General features: G+C 40.8%; 1 protein-coding gene across 6 annotated transcripts in view; it reads left to right on the plus strand.

The window, feature by feature from the left end:
• DCLK1 (doublecortin like kinase 1) overlaps positions 1–23,972 on the plus strand; it is a 348,909-nt gene that overhangs the window by 3,977 nt on the left and 320,960 nt on the right. For all 6 annotated transcript variants that reach the window (XM_058687511.1, XM_058687477.1, XM_058687468.1 and 3 more), the window contains exons 2-3: positions 1,570–1,964; positions 21,197–21,543. In XM_058687511.1, the coding sequence (XP_058543494.1) occupies positions 1,589–1,964; positions 21,197–21,543 (723 nt within the window). In that variant the 5' untranslated portion in view covers positions 1,570–1,588. The remainder of the gene's footprint in view (positions 1–1,569; positions 1,965–21,196; positions 21,544–23,972) is intronic.

Genomic DNA, 23,972 nt, shown 5'->3' on the forward strand with positions numbered 1-23,972 from the left:
TAGATCATTCTGTTAAAATATGGATCCCCTGCAAGGTTAGGCCACAGGCCTTTTTCAGCTAACCTCTTAGCAAGGATGAATTGATCCCACAGGCAGCTTGCTGATGACAGGGCTCCATAGAAAGTAATACGGGGACAAGGGGCACCTGGGTGGCTCAGTCAGTTAAGGGTCCGACTTTGGCTCAGGTCATGATCTAGCGGTTCATGGGTTTGTCCCCTGTGTCGGGCTCTGTGCTGATAGCTCAGAGCCTGGAGCTGCTTCAGATTCTGTGTCTCCCTCTCTTTCTGCCCCTCCCCTGCTCGTGCTGTCTTTCTCTGTCTCAAAAATAAATAAACATTAAAAAAATTAAAAAAAAAAGAAAGTAAAATGGGGACCGTGAGGGTACAAGCATATACCTTTCAGAAGGTCATAAGGTGAAAATCAGGCAGACCCATAAGGAGCTTTTCCTTACCAGAAAAGGGGGATTCTTTTCCTACTAGTTGTTTCTGTGACAGAGTTAAGAGAAAAGCAGATTTTATTAATAAACAACATTAATACTTATCCCAGGCTAGACACTCTCCCAAGTGCTTCAGGTATTAATACTTAAGGTAGGTATGATTAGCTTCCCTATGTGTCGTTGAGGAAGTGAGGCGTAAAGATGTTGATCCAGACTTGGTCCTGGACTAGCTGTGTCACCTTGAGGAATGTACTTGCTCAGCATCTCTAAGCTCCTGTTCTCTCAGCGGCAAACACGAAGTGGAAGGAGAGGCAGAGCCCTCCCAAGAAGTAACTTTTCTCCCTTCTTGTTCTTCTTTTTCCTCTTCTTCTCTTCCTCCTCCTCCTTTTTCTTCTTTTTTTTTAACCCAACTTATCTGAAGCACTAAATGTCAGTAAAGGAGTTACGGTGAAATCACTTTTAGAAAACACTGCTATCTAATATATGAATGTGTTGGAAAATCTTCAGTTGTTAGAACCCAGGGATTGATTCAGTTTGCTCTCCATCTGGCCAGGGGGAGTGCAAAGCTGCATGAGAAGTTTATAATGTGACTGTTAAATGCTGACCGCCTCTTTTGTTTCCTGGCCCACCACCACTACTATCTTTAGCCCTATGTAATATGAAAGCTTATCTTCCCTCTCCCACCAGAGTGAGCACACGGTAGGGAGGTTTGGGCTTTGTAGCCCAGCAAATGTGGGTGGGAGGTCTCGGTTCAAGCATTTCCCAACTGTAGGACCTGAAGACATTTTTCTGTGCCTCATTTTATTCATCTACAGATAATAGTCCTTGGAAGGGTTTGTTGTGACTTGGAAATAACAGCTGTCCAGAACCCAATAGGTGGTCAATACATAGGAGCTGTTTCTAATGAACCTGGGGTTGATTAATAAGCTGTTTCCACAGAGGCTGCCTCTTCTACTTCTTCGTTGTCTTCCTTCTCTTCCAACTTGATAACTCATATTAAATATATCATCAGCTGCAGCGATATTTCCACCAGCTGCTCTGGAGCTGAGCCTTTCAAATCATGGTCTTAAAATAACATCAGTATGTGTCTCTGTTTTTTTTTTTTTTTTTTTTTTTCCTTCTGTGCCTCCTAGGTTCCACTTTAACTCCATCATGTCCTTCGGCAGAGATATGGAGCTGGAGCACTTTGACGAGCGGGACAAGGCGCAGAGATACAGCAGAGGGTCGCGGGTGAATGGGCTGCCGAGCCCAACGCACAGCGCCCACTGCAGCTTCTACCGAACCCGCACGCTGCAGACCCTCAGCTCTGAGAAGAAGGCCAAGAAAGTTCGTTTCTATCGAAACGGAGATCGATACTTCAAAGGGATTGTGTATGCCATCTCTCCAGACCGCTTCCGATCCTTTGAGGCCCTGCTGGCTGACTTGACCCGAACTCTGTCGGATAACGTGAATTTGCCCCAGGGAGTGAGAACGATCTACACCATTGATGGGCTCAAGAAGATTTCCAGCCTGGACCAACTGGTGGAAGGTGAGCGCGAACTCCCAAGGGACCCTAGAGGATGCTTTCTCAGGTTTCCGCATTGTTCTAGGCACCTGCACTTGGTCGCTAAGACACATCAGCCTCCTTCAGCTCCGACCCTTATGGTTCACAGATCTGGGAGTTCACTTTGCTGTACTGTAGTGGAAAAAGGAAGAAAAAAAAAACCCCGCTAATGTTATTAGGTCAGGCTCCTTATAACGATGGACTGAGGGAAAAGGTGTCTTAATTCTCCTGCATTCTCTGTTTCTTTTCTCATACCCATGCTACATTAATTTTAAAAGCCTGTTTTTATATCTTTAATCACATCGTTCGTATTCATTTCTAGATGCAAATGAACTTTTGCTGTCTGAAATTACTTGAACTGAAAATACCTAATGGATCGTGAAAGTTTTGAGTAGAAGGGAACCTTATGTAGGTAGCAAGCCCATTAATTCTGTCACTGGAGACTGAGGCCTAGAAAATTCACGTGACATGTCTATGGTCACATGGTAAGGTAGTGTTGATACTGGACGAAAAATTACGTTTTCTGGCATCTCTTTCTCATATGGTGCTTCCTTTTGAGTTTAAAGGATTCTCATCTTTCTGGGGTACCTGAGAATATAAAGGAATGAATCTGTTCAGTTTATTGTTTCTTAAAGTTGAATTTAGGCTAACAGTAATTATCTGTTTTAGACATTTCATGTGGAAATGAGACTGTTTTAGTCCCTGGATGAGGTGTGGTGTGTTGTGCAAGCAGAATGGGTACGCTCACTTCAGTCCCAACGCCACGGGAGCGGCACAGAAAGCCTATAGTCACCTTAGAAATCACAAGCAAAGAAGCCCCTGGGTGGTTCAGTTGGTTAAGCTTCCGGCTTTGGCTCAGGTCACGATCTCCCCATCTGTGAGTTCAAGCCCTGTGTCGGGCTCTGTGCTGACGGCTCAGAGCCTGGAGCCTGCTTTGGATCCTGTGTCTCCCTCTCTTTCTGCTCCTTTTCCGCTCATGCTCTGTCTGACTCTCTCTCTCTCTCAAAAATAAATAAACACTAAAAAAAAAAGAAATCACAAACCAAGTAAAATGACTTGGAGAGAAATAACGGGTTACATTCATGCTAAGGTGTAAACGAGGCTGGGCTGATGTCTGGAGAGTGGGAATTCCTAAGTCTGAGTTGTCAGGGTTGTGATGAAGTAGCCCTCAGCACAGAGGAAGATGGGAAAGGAAATTTAGAGGTTTGGAAGTGCTTGACTTCACCCTGAGCTCATCTCTACTCCAGATATGTCTGCCCGAGCCCGCTGTCTTTTTTTTTTTTTTTTTTTTTTTTTTTTAACGTTTATTTATTTTTGAGACAGAGAGAGACAGAGCATGAACGGGGGAGGGTCAGAGAGAGGGAGACACAGAATCCGAAACAGCCTCTAGGCTCTGAGCTGGCAGCACAGAGCCCGACGCAGGGCCCGAACTCATGTACCGCGAGATCATGACCTGAGCCGAAGTCGGTCGCTTAACCGACTGAGCCACCCAGGCGCCCCCCGGGCCCGCTGTCTTACTGGATCCTGGAGGAATGCCATGCACATAATACCCTCCCTCTCTTGTGCAGGTAGCTGGGGGTTTGGGGCCCCTGACCCCTTAATGGCACACAGGCGAGCCCTCTTGACCTCCTCTGGAACCAGAGTTTGTATGTGTTTTAAGGCTGAGGGCGTCTTATGTCTTCCTCCCGTTTTCCTTCCCTTGATCTGCTGGCAGGGGTGCCAGTCCAGTCGCAGTATGACTGGACTTGAGAGGGTGTGGAGAGCCTGGGTTTGGTGTGTTTATTATGTGGGAATTCACATCTCTTTTCAGTGACTCGTCACCCTGCCAAGATGCCTGTAGACTTGGCCTTCTTCCTTCTATTCAGAAGCTGGCACTTTCAGTAAATTAAAGGGGAAGAATGAACGTGAAATCTTTCTGCATCAGCTTTGATTTTTGTGCCCTGTCCTTTTCCTGACCTTGGAAAATACGGGGTTAAATAAAACATTTGGTGGACTATTCTGAAGGATCTGGATAAAGGTGAAATGCAAAGTCAGGTGCATGATCAGTCATCAAACCACCCCTTTGAGGACTGATGGTAATACAGAGAAAATATGCCAACATCTCGAAACACATTTTAAGACAGCCGGGCTTGGCTCCTCACTGGGTCTAGAGTCCCTTGTGCAGCAGCTGTGGGGTGGGGGAGGTGTATTTCAGTCAGTTTCCCACCCAGAATTGATCTTTACTGAGAAGTGGCCACAGATATTCCCGTGATTCCCATCCACCGAGGAGAAGGTGTGAGAGTTGGGAACCAACAGTTCTTTACGTACAAGGACCAGGAAGATCATGGAATGCTCGCCATCATCTTCTTTGTCAGTTTTTTTAAACACAAGAATGCCCTCTCTAAGAGACTGCTATCCTGAGAGTAATGACCGCTCACAGTTCTGGAGCGTCTGTCTTGCATATATGAATACATTTAATTTTCACAGTGATCCCAGGAGCTAGGCACTGTTACCATCCTTCTACTAAGATGAGGGAAGTGAGGCACAGTGTGGTTAAGTGAGCTGCTCAAGGTCACACAGCAAGAAATGGTAGAGTTAGGATTTGAACCCAGGATAGCTGGTGCCTGAGCTTGAGCTCATAACTGCCACAAATGAGATACCAAGTGGGGTATTTTTAGTGGCTTTCAAATGAAATTTTATAGTATTAGATTTTTCTTGAAAACAAATGTTTTTAACCTTGACTTAATTCCAGGAGTGACAGATACAGCTCCCAGCAACACTCTAGTATTTTCACTTACCTCCAAATACTCTTCTCTTCCATCGATATAAAGCAACTGCAGGTTGACTATTCTGATGTTAAAAATTTACTTGTTGGGAAAAAATTCCGTTTTCTGATTGAAGGAATGATAACTTCGGTACAGTGTGTAAGTTCACGTACTGGCTGCATTTTTTAAAAATCCAGTTTAAACAGACTTTTTTTTTTCTCAGTTATAATACTGCTGCCAGCATGCAGCTGCACTCAGTGTTGAAGTAGCTGGAAATTCATTTAGATTGGCCTCTTTGTCAATTACATTTTTGCTTAGTCTGTTAAAATGCAAACCCTTACTTCATATTCATCATTAGGTTCATATCTCTCACTTTACATACTAATTTTATGTAAACGTCAATGCATGTTATTAGCTTCTCATTTCCCCTTCCAATATGCTGATGTTTGAGTTTTAAATTAAATCCTTTTAGTGGATGCAGTGACAAGTGTATTTGACTTCTAATTGTTTTTTTTTTTTTAAGTCTGTTCTTTCTCATCTCATACTAAAAATTCTGAATTACAATGACATATGTGAGTTTCTTTATTTCTAACAGTCTCAGGGTCACTTGCACTGTTTTTGTTTTTATTTTTTAAGTTTATTTATTTTGAGAGACAGAGCACAGGCGGGGGAGGGGCAGTGTGAGAGGTGGACAGAGGTTCTGAAATGGGCTCTGTGCTGACAGAGAGAGAGAGCCTGATCCAGGGCTCAAACTCAAGAACTGTGAGATCATGACCTGAGCCAAAGATGCTTAATTGACTGAGCCACCCAGGCGCCCCTGCACTGTTTTTAAATTATTATTATACACAGATGATTATGCCTAAATTTGTTCTAAGAGCATCAACAGAGCTGATTCTTTGCCTGAAGTATAAATATGTATGAGTGTGTATGTGTGTTTATGTATGATTATAGGTGTGTCTGTCTATGCATGGATGAATACACACACACACACACATGCACACACATATATAAGAGCAGACAATGGATGGCAATTTTAGTTGTTTGCCTTCAAAATGGCCTTAATACATTGAAGAAGTCAGGATAATTAATAAGGAAAGTTGAATTGCAGACCTATTTCTGCAAGTGGTTTACCTTGAAACTTGGCCTCATATTCCCAATATTGCCTCTTTCCCCCAAATTTTACACTATTTATGTTCCACTATAGGTGTGTAGATGTTGTGAAGATAAATGAAGGAATGACATTTAAAACCTTTAAATTATTAGAAGAAAGATGTAATATAGATCCCAAGAATTAACTGATTGATTTTTTTCTTTATGAGACCCTCAAGCATCAGTAACGTATGTGTTGAGGGATAGCCATCCACTCCACTTAAAAAAATTTTTTTAATGTTTGCTTATTTTTTTTTTGAGATAGAGACAGAGTGCGAGTGGAGGAGAGGCAAAAAGAGAGAGGGGGACACAGAATCTGAAATAGGCTCTAGGCTCCAAGCTGTCAGCACAGAACCCAATGGGGGTCTTGAATCCACAAACCGCAAGATCATGACCTGAGCCAAAGTCAGACACTTAACCGACTGAGCCACCCAAGTGCCTCATCCCACTACTTTATTTTTTTAAGTTTGTTTATTTATTTTGAGAGAGAGAGAGAGCATGCGATCTTGTGTGGGGGAGGGTTAGAGAGAGGAGGAGAGAGAGAAGTCCTAGCAGGCTCTGCATTGTTAGTACAGTGCCTGAGGTGGGGCTCGAGCTTAGGAACCCTGAGATCATGACCGGAGCCAAAATCAAGACTCAGACGCTCAGCGGACTGAGCCACCCCACCTACTTTTAAATAGGCTTTACTTTCAGCGCAGTTTTAGGTTCTTAGCAAAATTGAGCAGAAGGTACAAATATTTCTCATAGACCCCTCCCTCATGACACATGAACAGTGTCCCCTGTCGTCATCGGAGTGGCGCACTTGTTATAATTGATGAATCTACACAGACACATCATTATCATCAAAAGTCCATAGTTTACGTTGGAGTTCAGTCTTGGCATTGTGTGTGTTCCGTGAATTTTGCCGAAGGGGTAATGGCATGTATGAAGCATCGTAGTATCACGCAGAATAGTTGTACTGCCCTACAAATCCTCTGTGCTCTATCTTTTCAACCCTCCCTAACCCCTGGCAACCATGAATCTTTCTGCTGTCTTTTTTTTTTTTTTTTAATTAAAAAAAATTTTTTTTTTTTAACGTTTATTTATTTTTGAGACAGAGAGAGACAGAGCATGAACGGGGGAGGGTCAGAGAGAGGGAGACACAGAATCCGAAACAGGCTCCAGGCTCTGAGCCACCAGCCCAGAGCCTGACGCGGGGCTCGAACTCACGGACCGCGAGATCGTGACCTGAGCCGAAGTCGGACGCTTAACCAACTGAGCCACCCAGGCGCCCCTCTGCTGTCTTAAATAAGCATTCTTTTAACATCTTGTGTCCATGTTGGTAAAAGAAGGCCAAGATGTTTCCTTTAAGCATTAACATAAATACTATTCAGGTGTGTTGTCCTTTGGATAGAAGTAAGTTAATTTGTACAGCAGATATGTATGTATAAGAAATGAGTGCCCTTCTTTCTCAGCTGTCACACACCTTGACCCCCATACTTCACCCTAGATACTGTCTGACTCTGGAGCTGCTGTGTAAGAGATGTTCCCAAGTGTCCATCAGAATGAACCTTTCAGGAATAAATCCACACTTCACCCCACAGTTAGGGAATCTCTAACCACGATTTCCGGTCACCCAGCTCTCCTGGCAATTTTTATTTCCCTTGATGTGGTGTTATTGATTTCTTTGTTTCTCTAATTCACTGGCTTCTTATATCTGCACCTCTCCCTGCTATATTAAACTTTTGAAATTCATTCTTAAAGAGCTAGAAAACATACTCTCTCTCAAATTCCCCCACAGCAAACCGTTTACTAGTTTTTGTTACTGTTAATTGTTTAAAAGTTTTTTTTTAATGTTTATTTATTTTTGAGAGAGAGAGACGTGCACACAGCACAAGCAGGGGAGGGGCAAAGAGAGAGGGAGAGACAGAATCCGAAGCAGGCTCCAGGCTCTGAGCTGTCGGCACAGAGCTCGACGTGGAGCTCAAACCCATGAACCATGAGATCATAACTTGAGCCGAAGTTGGACGCTTAACCGCCCGAGTCACCCAGGCACCCCTTGCTTTTAGTTTTGAGTATCATCTCAGATATCGGTGCATGTTAGGATATACATTATCATTCGTCCAGAAGGTAACTTACTGTGCTTCCAGTTCTGTTCCTTGCTCAGTGCACTTAGCAATAGTTCATATCATACATCTAGAACTACTTTTTACTGACTTCATAGTATTCCTTTATACAACCGTGCCCTAATTTATTTAGCCAGTCTTTTATTGATGGGCATTTAGGTTGTGACCAGTCCTTTGTTTTGCAGTGAATATCCTTAGGTATAAGTTTTCTATCCATGTCGGAGAATCTTTGTGGGACAAATTCCCAGAAGTAGTAGAAAGGTACAAGCTGGATAGAGAGGTACAAGTATTAAAGTCTAAAGAGCTGTTGCAAAATTCCTCTTCATAGATGTGGTACCAAGTTACACACTTACCAGTAATATATGAGAGTGGCTGTCTTCCTATACCCTCAACAAGACAATGTTTCACATAACGTTTTGCTATTTGCCAACTCTTATGAAGATGAAAGCATGTATCTATTGTTTTAATTTTCTTCTTTTCATATAATTAGAATGCATTTGTTTCTTTTATTCATAGCTTTTGACCATTTTCCTACCAGATCGGGGTCTTTTTTTACTGACTTGTAGGACTTTTTCCTTTTATTTTTTTATTTTTTTGGACTTTTTCCTTTTAGAGATACTAGCTCTTCGCGATATTTATTGAGAGTATTTTTCCCAGATTGTCCTTTATCTAGTGACATTGTTTACTGTGTTTTTTTGCCATGCAGATTGAAAAAAAAAACCTGAAATGATCAAATGTATCAGGCTTTTCATTCATGGCTTGATTTTCATGCCTCTTGGGTTCTCTGTACTCTGTAATTATAAAGCCAGTTTCCTCATTTTCTTCTAGTATTTTTATGTTTTCATTTTATTAAAAAATTTTTTTACATTTATTTATTTATTTTGAGAGAGAGAGAAAGAACACATGCAAGCAGGGGAGGGGCAGAGAGAGAGAAGGAGAGAGAGAGTCCCAAGCAGGCTCCGTGCTGTCAGTGCAGAGCCCGACGCAGGGCTCAGACTCACAAACTGTGAGATCGTGACCTGAGCCAATATCAAGAGTTGGACGCTTAACCCAGTGAGCTACCCAGGTGCCCTGCGTTTTCATTTTAAAAAGTATTCTAATGGATGTCATATTAGTAGATGTTAGTGTGAGATAGGGGTTCAATTTAACCTTGTTCTAGGCTACCGTACTCATGTTTAAAAGTTTTTATTTTGAAATTAATGTGGACTTAATACAATTGTCATAAAGGTAGGGAGTTCCCAGATGCCCTTCGCATAATGGAACATCTTACACAACCATGGTACCATTACCTTTGGAACAATGCTAGTAGCTAAACTACAGGCTTTTTTCAGCTTTCATCAAATTTTCCACTAGTGGCCTTTTATTTTTGGTTCCAGAATCACACATTGCATTTAGTTGTCACCTCTCCTTCATCTCTGCCACGCTGTGACAGTTCTTCAGTCTTTCCTGGTCTCTAATGACTTGGCCATTTTGGTCAGTTATTTCGTAGAACATCCTTCAGTTTGGGTTTAGCTGATGATTAGATTGAAGTTATCTCTTTGTGGCAAGAATTCCACAGAAATGATGCTGTGTTCCTTTCAGTGCATCATTTCAGGGTACAGGATGTTGCTGTGTCTTATTACTGGTGAGATTAACCATGATAAGTTGGTTAAGGTGGTATTTGCCAGTGTCCTTCACTCTAAAGTTACTATTTTTCCCTGTGTAGCTAATAAATATTTGTGGGAGAAAGTTTGAGGCTCCGTGAATGTCTTGCTTCTCCTTAAGTTTTTGCTCATGAATTTTGGCATTTACTCGTGGATTTGTCTACAGTAATTGTTGTGGTGATGTTCTAATGGTGATTTGCGATTTCCTTCTTTACTTTTCTCACCCTTAGATGACCAACACTTACTTGTCTTTAGATCTACTATGATGTCATCAAGTCTGATTATGTTAACCACTCTTAAGGCCCATTTCTCCCAAATAATAATAAGACCTTTCTTCTGCACTCCCAGCACCTGGATATATTTAACTGATACTCTTGTCCTTAGTCCTTTCAAACTTAACATGCATAAATGTGACCTCATTCTTTTCCATTACCCAGAGTTTATTCCTCTTCTCATATTCTGGATCTTGTGAAATCGTATTGCCGTATAACTTAACATCCCCCTTGACTTCTCTTCTTCACCCTCAGATACAAGCTGTTACTAAATTCTGTTGATCTTGCTTAAGATGTTTCTTCAGTTTGTCCTTTCCACCATCATTATTATAGTTTTCAAGTCCTCATCACGATATTACTATTTTTTTTACTGGCAGAGTGATACATTTTTACACAGTGAGCATTGTAGAAAATCTGAAAGATGTAAAAACATTTAAAAAATTAAATAATAACTCCTCATATTCCTACCACTTGAAACTTGTCATCTCTTCCCTGTACTATTACAATAGGCTTCTGAGCTAGAAATACATGTCTTAGTTTTTCTTTTTCAGTGTTTTTGTCTTCTTTATGGAATCTGTATTTGTCCCTGCTTTTCTATTCCTTTTTTTAAATGTTTATTTATTTTTGAGAGAGAGAGAGAGAGAGAGAGAGAGAGAGAGTGAGACAGCATGAGCAGAGGAGGGGCAGAGAGAGAGAGGGAGACACAGAATCCGAAGTGGGCTTGTGCTGTCTGTGCAGAGCCTGATGCAGATCTCAGACTCACAAACCATCTGTGAGATCATGACCTGAGCTGAAGTCAGACACTTAACCGACTGAACTACTCAGGCACCTTCTTGCTTTTCCATTCTGTAGCCTCTCTTAGGTCAAATCCTTTAGGACACGCATGTGTCCCATACAATAGTCTTTAAACTAGTTTTCCTGCCTATGTAAACCTGGCCACAGACAAACCACTTTGTGCCATACCTTTGCTTCACAATGGCTCTCCACTTACGTATGGAATACAGCCCACAATGTTGCATGTATTTCTCTCAGTCGCCCTTCTCCTGCCCTTCCTTCTCTTCTGGCCGTATCTCCTATTACCCGTTGATACACTCAGCAGTGAGCTTGGCTGCGCTCTTTGCTCGTGCTCTGCTGTCTCCCGGCTTCCCTTTTTCTCCTGCGAGGACTGTAAGATGGGTGCCCTCCTGAGGGTGCATCATGATGTCGTGGTTAAGTTATGGTTCTGGAGTCAGACCACCTGACTTGAACCCTGGCTCCACCTTTGCCAGCCATGTGACCTTGAGCCAGCTGCCTAGCTCTCTGTGCCTCATTGTGCCCTCTGGTAAGCGGTGTGCTAATACTTCGCTCATAGGGTTGTGTTGAGGATTGCAGGTTAAATAGCATGGGTTAGCGCAGGATCTGCTACATGGCAGACGTTCAGATAACCTGTTCTGCCGATAGTGTCTCCACCCTCATCCCTCAGCCGACAGATGCACAAATCTCCCACGATCGCAAACATTCTGGCCTTGGTCTTTCTGGCCTCTCAAACCCAGAGCTCTGTGGTAAGAAATATTAGTATATGCTGTCTATACTTCCTCAACTTGCAATCATACTTCAGCTCCTTAATTAGCATCATGACACTGTAATATACTTGTTCATTTTATATCAAAGTCTCAAGAACTCAGGGAACCATTGGTGTCCTTACTGCCCAGCATGGTAGTTGTAAGTACTCAATATATTATGGGAAGAAAGAGGAAAGAGAATGAATGGGTGGATAGATGGATGAATGGATGAATGAAAGTAGCCAGCATCACTACCGAACGAAAGTGGCCATTATAGGGCTACATGTGGCCTTTTAGTGGCCAGGCCAGTGATCTCTTAGGAATCCTTATCCTCAATGATGTCCCTGGAGCATTGGATGCTGATGTCTGGTTCTCTTCCAGCCACACACTCACCAGCTTTCAGTTTCCATGGCTCCAGGCACCTGATTTGTCTTTGTTCCCTTCAGCGGCTCCTCCATTTCTGGGCACTCTTTGAAGACTGGTGTTGCCCTGGGTTTCTTCTTGTCCAGCTGGGCATGGTTTCCCAGAACGTTTTCTTCAGTTCCATCTCTGCAGCTGTCACATGCGTCTCCTTCCAAACTCCAGGCTTATATTTCTAATTGCTTGCTGGAAATCTTCAACTGGTTGGCTCCTAGGAACTTCAAATTTAGTATGTGCACAACCAAATGAATTTCTTTCCTTAGCATCGGGTCCAAACCTGGTTCCCTTCTTATTTTACCTATCGCGGTACTTGGGAAGTCAACCAAAATGGAAGTTTCAATGTTATCATTTCATTTTCATCATGTGACTCCGATTCCTTTGGGTCCCACATCCAGACAGTTGCCAGTCTCTGCTGTCTAGTCAGTCGAGTCTATCTGCTAAGTATTCCTCTTGCATCCGATTCTCTCTGCCCCCAGTGCAGAGGTGTAAAGTCAATTCTCCATCCCCTCTTCTGGTCTGTTATAGTAGCTCTCTCGACTTCTCTCTCCCTGTGTCCTACCTCCAGCCCTTCCCTCACGCTGAAACCAATGGGAGCTTTCTGAAACCTGGGTCTTTTGAGAAAGACATATTAATATCTCACAGACTATCCCTTGGCTGTACTGTGTAGTAGAGCGTATTATTATTTTTATTTTATCTGAAATGCTGTCCTCTTTCTTTTCTCTATGAAAAATCTTACCCCCACTTCTGAGGTCACCATGAATTCCATTTCTTCTTTATTGGTCACTCAGTGGGAAGCGAGAAGTGATTTCTTTCTCTTCTGAGTTAGGGTTGCCTCGACCACATATTTAGCAATTATCACTTACTGCCTTGTGAAATCTTTTCATACACATCTTGCTTTCTTTTCATTTTTTAAGATTTTTTAAAGTTTATTTATTTATTTATTTTGAGAGAGACAGCAAGTCAGGGATGGGCAGAGAGAGAGACAGAGAGAGAGAGAGAGAGAGAGAGAGAGACAGAGGATCTGATGCGGGCTCTTTGCTGACAGCAGAGAACCCAGTGCAGGGCTTGAACTCATGAACCACATGATCATGACCTGAGCAGAAGTCGGACACTTAATTGAGCCACCCAAGTGCCCCTACACATCTTGCTTTCTTTTCTTCTTTTTAATGTTTTATTTATTCTTAGAGAGAGAGAGAGAGAGAGACAGACAGACAGACAGACAGAATATGGGCAGGGGAGAGACAGAAAGAGAAGGGGACATAGAATCTGAAGCAGGCTCCAAGCTGAGCTGTCAGCACAGAGCCTGACGCGGGGTTCGAACTCATGAACTGCGGGATCATGACCTGAGCCGAAATCAGACACTCAACTGCTCAACTGACTGAACAACCCAGGCACCCCACACATCTTGTTTTCTAAGCTCTTTTGAAAACAAGCTCACGACTTAGGATTGTTTTCACTCCCTAGAGTGGCAAATTCAGATTTTGTACTTATTATTAAAGACTTAGGAGTTTGTATTTAATTTTTAGTTTTTAACATTTATTTATTTTTGAGACAGAGAGAGACAGAGCATGAACGGGGGAGGGGCAGAGAAAGAGGGAGACACAGAATCTGAAACAGGCTCCAGGCTCCGAGCCGTCAGCACAGAGCCTGACGCGGGGCTCGAACTCACGGACCACGAGATCATGACCCGAGCCGAAGTCGGCCGCTCAACCGACTGAGCCACCCAGGCGCCCCAATTTTTAGTTTTTACGGCAAGTGCTGTACGTATCTGTTGCAATTTTGTTATTTGTTACTCTGTGATGTGCTTAGGAGAAATTTTTAGCAACGAGAATATATATTTTTGGGGTTCCAAATACAGGTGGCCATGTTGCTTTCAAAAAGGGTTATCAATTTATAATGCCCCTGGTGGTGTTTTCTATTTCTATTTTATTTTGTTTTTATCCTTTGTCATATGTTTTAGTACCTTACATTTTTGTGAATTATAATAAGCTTTGCACATTATAGTAACCCGTGTTCTGTGTAGATCCTTAGTCTGTTTTCTCTTTTTTATTTTAGTTTCTCCACTTTTCATTTATATCAGTTGTAAATGTAAAATTTTGGATCTCTCAATTTTTTTTCTTTATGTTATTTTTCTGTTGCTTTGAATTTAAGAACTTGACATTTCCCATAGGCCTGACGTACACATTCAAATTTTATTTTCTGTAAGCTTATTTTTATGTACTATTATATTATGAGTGACTTCCATGGAAGAATGACCCAAAGTACCTTTGGGGAATCTTTTCTCTTGCCTTTAATAGCGCTATCAAAATTGTCTACCTGAACCAGTGCCTTTTAGGAAGGTGATGAAATGTTGCTGTGTATATTTGAGATAGGCTCATAAAATACAATATCCAGAAGGCACTTTATATTTTATTATGTAAATAATAGCTTTCACGTAATTTTACTCAGTTTCTTTTCCGAGGTCTCAATATATATTTGAGTCTTCTGCAGTTTTTACTATAATTCACAAGAGAAATTTTAATTGCTAGAGTTTTTAATGAGAAACTTTATTTTCTGGAAAAATTAAATTTTTATAGGTATCTCTCACTTAAGATACTTTTAAATATACCACCTTTGGAACTTAAAGAAGTCGTAGAGGAGGTAGCAACCAGAGATTGGGCCATTTTCAGACTGAGGTTAAGTGATGTCACATATGAAATTTACAAATCACAACTCTGAGCCAATGAAAAATCTCCAGCAGTAGGGGGAAATAGAGCAAACTTCTAGAATCTCCTAATATGGGATCTTGTGGAGGGACACCTTCCTAGCTCACTCATCACAGGCCTGGTCGACTAGGAATCTGGGTACCACATCACTGGCAGTTTTCAGTAGTGACTTAGTTTATTTCTTTTAAGTGGAAATCCTTTACTTTCATAATGGGAGCCAATGGCCAAGTAGAATTGACTTTGCAGATTTTTAAATAATAAACTTTGTTAGAGAACATTTATTTCCATACTTTGTATAATAGCAATATAATAAATTTACAAATGCATATGTGATTTTTTTTGAAAACCAAATAAAACATAGACCTTTTAGTATCTTGAAAATAATCTAAATTGTTCCATTTCTCCAAGATCCCCCAAGTACCTAAATATTTCAGGGAAGAAATTACCATATTCTGATATTTCAGTAGTCATTGGTCAGTTCCAAAGATAATCACATGCTTTATTTCCTTACTTTTTCTTTTTTTCTTTATCTTTGCTGAAAAGCAAATATGTTTTGGCTTTTGTAAATGCCACAGCAATTCAGACAGATGCTGCTTCTGCAGCTCTAGCTGTCTGTTGGGGTGTGTTGGACATCCAGAACATTACATTTTAAGTTGAGAATCGGTCTTAACACAAAGATTTTTGGCTTGAATAAACTGGGACAAAACTAGCAGTATGATAACCACCCAGCAAATCATCATGTTCGGGAATCCCAGCTCTACCTCTAAATAGGGTGTTACACCATTTCCTTTAAACCGTGTGTGATCTTTGTCATCTTGCCATCCTTGTTAAGCTTCCCTATAGGTGATAATCCCAAACTGTCAAAGCAAATTTGGGGTTATAAAATTCTGGTCACGGATTCCGGTGTGTGTGTGTGTGTTTCCCCCAAACACCCAAGCAATTGTCTGTGACGGCAGCTGGATGTCCTACAATTCAACGCAATTCTGACACTATCTACCCAGAGATAGCATCAGATTCCAAGGTTAAGGGCTTAGTCCCAGGAGACTGTCTCTACCACCCCCCTCCCCTTTCAGCCACCAATCAAATCCAGGTTGTCACCTGTGCCTCTGATGGATTGGCTAACAGAGAAGAGGTTCCTAGGACCCCCGCTTTGATTCAATGAATTTGCTAGAGAGGCTCACAGACCTCAGGGGAACATTTTACTTACAGGATTACCAGTTTATTATAAAAGCTTATAATTTAGGAATAGCCAGATGGAAGAGATACATAGGGCAAGGATTAGGGAGAGAGCTTGGAGCTTAAATGCTGCCTCTGAGATCACCACTCCTACTGAATCTTCATGTGTTCACCAACTGGAAGGTCTCTGAACCTTGTCCTTTTGGGTTTTTATGGAGGTTTCATTATATAGGCACAGTTGATTAAGTCCCTGGATTTAGGGTGCCCGGGTGGCTCAGTCGGTTAAGCGTTGGACTCTTGATTTTGGCTCAGGTCATGATATCACAGTTTGTGGGATCGAGCTCCATGTCTGGCTCTGCACTGGCAGCATGGGGCCTGCTTGAGATTCTCTCTCTCCCTCTTTCTCCCTCTCTGTCCACTCTGCCACTCTCCCCCACTCACGCTTTCTCTTTCAAAATAAATAAGTAAACTTTAAAAAAAAAATCAATCAATCAATCAATCAATCAATCAATCACTGGATTTAACTACTATCCCTCCTCCCTTCCCCAAGGTCAGGGAGGTGAGACTGAAAATTCCTACCCTCTAATCATACTGTTGGTTCCCCCGGCTTCAGTCACCCATCGTTAGTTGCTTTCCCAAAGTCTCCTCATTAACCTAAATTCAGGTGTGGTAGAAAGGGGCTCCTTATGCATATCAAGATGCCTTTATTTCTCTAATCACTTAGGAAATTCCAAGGGTTTTAGGAGCTCTGTGCCAGAAATGGTTTGAAGACCAAGTATATATTTTTTATTATAAATCACAATAGTAGGCCATTTTGCCCAAATATACTTTGGTTTTGCTAAATTAACTTTTATTTTATTTTTGCAGTATAAATTACACCATAAAACTTTGAGATGGCTTTGTGTGTATAGGAAGTTTATTATAGTAATTATGAGGTTTACTGTATGTTTTTATTTTTTAATGGCCTTTGCCACTCATACCTCTGTTAGGACTTGAATGAAACCTATTGATGATTCTCTAATCAAGAATAATACATATCTCTTCAGTCTTGGCCCCATTTAGGGAGAGATTAAACACTGGATACCCAGAGCTATTTAACCAAATTAAGACCATGTATTCTTTCCATTCAGAATAATTACACTTGCTGATTTATGGTTGTCAATGATACTAGCACATTAACTGAAAAGTTATTTTCTAACAAAATCAGAAAATAAATCAACTTTAAATTAAGACAGAGGCAGTATCTCTCGTGGTGGGAAGAAATTCAGAGTTATGATTAAAAGAAACGTAGTCAAAATGTGGGGTCAAAATGTGGGGTCAAATCGAGGCATCTGGACTTCTCAGTCGGTTAAGCATTCGACGTCTGCTCAGGTCACAGTCTTAGCATTTGTGAGTCTCAGCCCCACATCGGGCTCTCTGCCATCAGCACAGAGTCTATTTCTGTTTCTCTGTCTGCCCCTCCCCTGTGCTCTCTCTCTCTCTCTCTCTCTGTCAAAAATAAAACGTTAAAAAAATTTTTTTAATGAGGGGTCGAATAGTATATTTGCACAATTTTATAGAAGCATTTTAGCATAAGGAAACCTCGTCTTGTCTTACTGAATTCCTGAATAGGGTAGTAGATTCTTTCTTTTTTAATTTTTTTTTAATTTAAGAACGAGAGCATGAGTGGGGGAGAGGGGCAGAGGGAGAGAGAGAATCTCAAGCCAGGCTCAACACTCAATGTGGAGCCCAGTGTGGGGCATGATCCCGTGACCCTCAGATCATGACCTGAGCTGAAACCAAGAGTTGGACACTCAACCAACTCAGCCACCCAGGGGCCCTCTGGATAGCGTAGTGGATTCTAAATGACAGTTTGAGTATTGTGTGATCTTGGGTTTGGTGGCCAGCTCTGTCTCTCCTTTCAGCAGTTACTTTCCTTGTAGCACAAGATTGTTCTTTGTTGGAGTCTCACACCCTTCCCCAAGACTGTTTTGCCGTCTTTGAATGTGGTAAACCAGACAGAGGAGCCACCAAGTGACAGCACAGATTTAACACAAGTTTCTTCCCATCATTGTTACTTGAACCAAATCAGCATTACCTTCTCAAAGTTGTCATGCTTTAAAATTTCTTCAATGTTCTTGGGGCGCCTGGGTGGCTCAGTCGGTTAAGCGTCCGACTTCGGCTCAGGTCATGATCTCGCGGTCTGTGGGTTCGAGCCCCGCGTCGGGCTCTGTGCTGACAGCTCAGAGCCTGGAGCCTGTTTCAGATTCTGTGTGTCCCTCTTTCTCTGACCCTCCCCTGTTCATGCTCTCTCTCTCTCTGTCTCAAAAATAAATAAATGTTAAAAAAATTTAAAAAAAAAAAAAAAAAATTTCTTCAATGTTCTTTAAGGAGATGTAAAAAAAAAAAGTGTTTATTTTCTTTTTCAACAAACCCACTCCACATTGTTAATGTGAATACTTTAAAATTCCTCCCTATTCTTATTATATATTTTTTAAGGTTAAAAAGTTTGTTGTTGTTGGAGTGTCAACTACTCATTTTGTTTTGATTTTAATTATTAGCTTAGTGTATAAACTTACACATGATCAGACAATTGCGTATCTCTGATTAGCACAGAATTCTGACAGACTGGTTTTGCCTGCTGTATTTTGGGCTGTGTGTGCCTTGTTGAGGAACATTTGGGGCATCGTCGCATTGAAATGGAGCCAAAGTGACGTCTCCTGGTAACTAGTTAGAAACAATTAGCACCTTATAAGACCGGCTCACTGATTTCTAATAATTTTGGTTTTTTAATTTTCGTTTCGGGCTTACTGCACAGTCAGGGTAATGCAGCCCCAGAGCAGGTGTCCACCTGTGTGGTTTTGTATTTGAGATCACTTTGACCTCTGTTACCTCGTTTGATCTTCACCACAGCCTGGTGAGATCAGTGGCCCCCAGAATAGCCTTCATCTGATGGATGGATAAACCACCACTGAGAAGACTAGGGGACTTGTCCCAGGTCATGTGCATGGAGAGGCCAGGTCTTGAGAGCTCAGACTTGCAGTTTCCCATTGGAGCATTCGTGCTGTCTGTCCACAAAGCACCACTGGTGTTGCGACCCCCCACGCATAGGTTTTTGGTATCTACATAAATCTTGAGAAAAGCATAGTTGGGACCAGTGAAGGTGAATAGAAAAGGGGGTTGCTAAATTTGTACTAGGTGTATGTCTAGTGAGATATAATGTATAAACACACATTAGAGTGTTTTCTAAGAGCACTTACAGAGTAAATGTTCGATAACATGTATAACTGTGATTTTCTATTTTTGAAACCCTGGTTCCATTATTTTTATGTGAATACTTTATTCTGTGGCCTTGGATGCTTGCACTCGTAAGTTAAAAATAGGACAAGGATTTAGATAAAAGTAGATGGGCTGTTGCAGGATTAGTCCCAGGTCACTTTACCTGCATTTATGAAGGCTTTTTAGCGTTTTAACTATTCTCTGTTACAAAGACTTACTAACACACAAAAAAGCCATTATAAAATCTTTAACTTCAAAATACTTTGATCTAACTTCATGAAATATATATATGTATGAAATATATACATATATACATATATATACGTATATATATATGGGATCAGTCATTTAATGATGTATCATCACTTGTTACATATGTTACTTCTTTTTTGTGTGAGCCACATCTACTTAATAATTTGATTCTTTTCATTAAACCATTCTCTGTTAAGGAGTCATTTTTAATAAAAATATAACGTAATTAATTTCTTTTCTTTTTTTTTACCCTGCTTTATTGAGGTATAATTGACAAAATTGTTAAGATATTTAAAGCATACCTCATGATGATTTGACATATGTATATATTGTGAAAGATTCTCCCCATTTGGTTAACTAACACGTTCATTGCCTTGTATATTTATCTTTTTTGTGTGTGACAACATTTAAATTCTAGTCTCTTAGCAAATTTCAATTATAGTATAGTGTTATAACCTATAGTCACCGTATTATTCATTAGATCCTTGGACCTCATTCATCTTATATAGTTACATTTATTTTAGAGTCAGTTTCTGAAGCTACAGTTTATAAGTTAACCATTCTCAAGATCTTTTACCTATAAAGAAATATGAACTGGCCTTCCTAGAGTATGTAGATCACTGTGTTTGGCCATGTGTAGATGGGAGGAAAGGAAGTGTGGTTATGTTACTGGACTCTGGACTCGGGTCCCTGGACCTACCACTGGTAGAAAACGAGGCTGGACCCAAAATTTAAAAGCACAAGCAAGGCTTTATTGGGGCAACAGCTGCAGTTGAAGGGAGACACAGTCACAACAATGGCGTCAGACTGCTCCCCTAACAACCAGGGAAAGTTTTAAAGGAACGCAGGTGGGAAAGGAGCCAAGTTTAAGCATGTAGGGGTGGGGAAACACGGGGACTTGGAGGTGGGGGGGAACAGGCACAGTTGACAGACCATGCTTCTTTATTCATATGTTTTGTTTGCTTGTTATGTCTCCACCACTGGCTGTGATTTTTAGCATTGTAATGAGGTAAAGGTAACTGTTGGTCACTCCGTGGTCATCCTGCACAACAGCCTGAGTCAGGGGTTAAGCTCAAACTGGTCTGGGTGGTTTGGGCCACTAGAGCTTTTGAACAGGCAGTCATTATTGCTTGAGGGTTGCTATGCCCGTCTGGTCTTTTGTCTGAGTTAAGAGCTACCTGGAAAGAAGAGCTTAAGGAAAAATATGGGACAGAGGTTGATGGGTACAAGAAGGTGAGCAGTAAAGGTCAAGTCTTGGGGACTAGCTGGTGACAGTTACTTCACTTGCTTTCAGAATTTTACTTGACTTTACAAAATGCTTAGCACACACTCCAATCAAACTTATAAATTATATAGCCTTTTTTTTTTTTTTTTTTAGATTTTAAAATTTGAGTATAGTTGACACACAATGTTACATTACTTTCAGGTGTACAACATAGTGATTGAACTTCTCCATACCTTATGTTAGGCTCACCACAAGCGTACCTAGCAACTGTCACCATACAATGAATCACGTAGCTATTTTAATAAGCTGTTTTCTGATCCACTTTCCATTTTCAGATTATGTTATTTACATTATTACTAAGTGTAGGTACCTCTGGTTTTGAAGTTTTCTGCAAGGATAAATACCCCAAATCCTAGAGAATACTTTGTTTTGAATTCAGTTTTATTTATTTCTGAGGTTTATTCAGTGTCAGTATTTCTTTCAGCAGTCGGAAAATGAAGTAAGGGAAGAATGATGATTTTTTTCCCTCCTAGGATATCAATCTGCTGTTGAACAGAGCCAGATTAGAAGTAGAAAATGTTTCTTTTCATTAAATGTTAATCATGCTTCCATTCTTCAAAAGTCACAAGTATTTCTCAGTTCTAGTAGAAAAGGAAAAATCAAAGACTAGGAAAAAGGAAATGAGTTTACCCTGGTGTAAATGTAAATATATTTCTCTCTTCCTTAGGAGAGAGCTATGTGTGTGGCTCAATAGAGCCCTTCAAGAAACTGGAGTACACCAAGAACGTGAACCCCAACTGGTCGGTGAATGTCAAGACCACCTCGGCTTCCCGGGCAGTGTCCTCACTGGCCACTGCCAAAGGGAGCCCTTCGGAAGTGCGGGAGAATAAGGATTTCATTCGGCCCAAGCTGGTCACCATCATCAGAAGTGGGGTGAAGCCACGGAAGGCCGTCAGGATTCTGCTGAACAAGAAAACCGCACACTCCTTTGAGCAGGTTCTCACTGACATAACTGATGCCATCAAGCTGGACTCGGGAGTGGTGAAACGCCTGTACACCCTGGATGGGAAACAGGTAAGAACGCTGTTGTGGTATGACCTTGACTTCACAGGGAAGAACCAGGGAATTGGGGGATCCATGTGCCTTGGTGAGGGGAGGGGATCTGAAATATGCATTTTACTGAAGTGGAGGGAGTTGGGTCCTTTAGTCAGCAAATACATAGCTGTTGGCCTCAAACCAGACTGAGGATAGAGGTAGACAGGATTAACCATAAGCATAAAGTAAAATATCTTTCTCTGAAGCTTAAATGGTTACTCAACAGATTTCTGGTTTTATTTTCCAGTTATTAATTGCTTAACATATGGTGCTGTTCAGCTGTCTATTTTCAATTTTTTTCGTGTAGTAATGTCTTATAGCCTTAAGCATGACTGAGATGTAAACTCTGACCATTAGCAAAAAATCTTATTTCCTTTCTTTGGCCGAAATAATACTAAGAATACTTTATGTCTCATTAATGTTTGCTAGTGAGATTTATTTAAATTTTATAGATTTTTAAGTATATGAAAGGAATGACATACTTCCATCTGAATGGCTTTAAGAGGCATATTTCTAGAATATTATACATCTTGTATTGAAAACATAATTTCAGAATCAACAATGAAGAGGAGGGGTGTTTCTTTAGCTATGGAATGGACACCAGTTGACTTGGATGAGGGGACGTATAAATGTGAGTTGCTCATGTGAACTTAAAGAGAAGTCTTGTGTGGACTTTTATAAAGGTTTGACAGAATCCTGATAGTGAGCTGAATATATATATATACATATATATATATATATATATATATATATATATATATATATATAGTGTGATTTGCTGGTCATTCAGAGTTTATGAATGTCTTTTGTTTAAGATTATAATTTTTAGCACACTTTCTTTCCCTGAAATTTAGTTTTTAATGTGGACCTGTCCAGGTGATTTTTAAAAATTATTTTGAGGTGTAATTTGAGTGATTTGTATGCAGAGTACATATTAAAATCAAACTACATTCATAAGTGAAAAGGTTAATCTTTAAAAAAAATAAAAAGTCAATCTTTATTAAATAGAAGATTCATACAAGTTCTTGAAGGCTAACACACATTCAAATTTTATGAATTAAAAATAGATGCAATTACTAGAAAGAGTGTTAGTCATGAAAGAATTCCTCCCCTAGGGAGGCATTCAAATGCTCTAAATTATAAAATTCATTAGGAAAGAAGGAATATCTGCCAGTTGTTCATTTATATTCACCAATATTCTGCTTGTCTCATAAAACTTGTCTCCCCTAAGTGTAATGTAGATAGGAATTCTGAGAGATGAAATTCTCAATCTTCTAGATCTAAGAGGGTGTTGCCTGAATGTCATTGATCAAAAAGTCCATTGCTGGTTTGTGAATTATAGCAACATAAGATAGCAAGGTTCACATTTAAACTTTGAAACCTTTCAGTGGTTCCCTTTGTAATGAGTTACTCAGCCATTTTGTAGTTCTGCATTTTTGTCTATTGGATTTTCCCAAGATGAGAGCTTACCTGTTTTTTTTTTTTATTCTTTATTTATTTATTTTGAGAAAGAGAGAGAGAGAGAACACATGCATGCGAGAGCCTAAGTGGGGAAGGGGCAGAGAGAGAAGTAGAGAGAGAAACCCAAGCAGGCTCCTCACTGTCAGTGCAGAGCCCGACTCAGGGCTCAACCTCATGAACCGTGAGATCATGACTTGAGCCAAAATCGAGAGTAGGATGCTTAATGGACTGAGCCACCCAGGCGCCCCTGAGAAAGAATTTTCAAGTGAGTAATTTGTCCAGGAAATATCATCTGAAAGTTTTCTATGTATTTTTTTCTTGCAGTCATTCTGCTGATGGTTGCATTCGGCTGTTTGTCTGTGTGTGTGTGTGTGTGTGTGTGTGTGTGTGTGTGTGTGATTCAGTTTGCTGTTGTAGCATTTCCTCTGTTGTGGCATGTTCTCTTCATAGCAAGAGTGGTGAAAAGCTGCAGACGAATTGGAAGATAGAGTGGAAAGAATATAAAGACTTTTTGCTTGGGTTCCCAGTAGGAACAAAGATGCTTCCTCATGGACCCCAGGAGTCTTTAGAATCGTTTCTGCTCCAAAGGGAAATCTCCCCCCATGAGAGGTTTGTTAGAGTAGAATGCTTTGACAGTCTTGGCAGAGACCAAGGCTTGATAAGCCTCTGAGAATGAACCAGTTTTCTCCAAGCCTTCCTGTGGCACGATGCTCTGCCATGGTAGAGCGGAACCCCAAGCCAACCACCATTGTACCCTGCCCACTGTGGCATTGAGGTCCTGTCCTGTCAGCAGGACCTCATCCTTCAGCTCACAGTCTCACCTCTTTTGTTTGTTTGTTTGTTTTAATAGTGTAACAGCCCTCGTATCATCTCCAAAAATGATATGCAAAACCCAATGACTAAAAAGCTTTTAAAGGTATTTTTTTTTGTATTGAGGAAATATAATT

Source organism: Neofelis nebulosa, chromosome 1, assembly GCF_028018385.1.
Source record: "Neofelis nebulosa isolate mNeoNeb1 chromosome 1, mNeoNeb1.pri, whole genome shotgun sequence".
Lineage (NCBI taxonomy): Eukaryota > Metazoa > Chordata > Mammalia > Carnivora > Felidae > Neofelis > Neofelis nebulosa.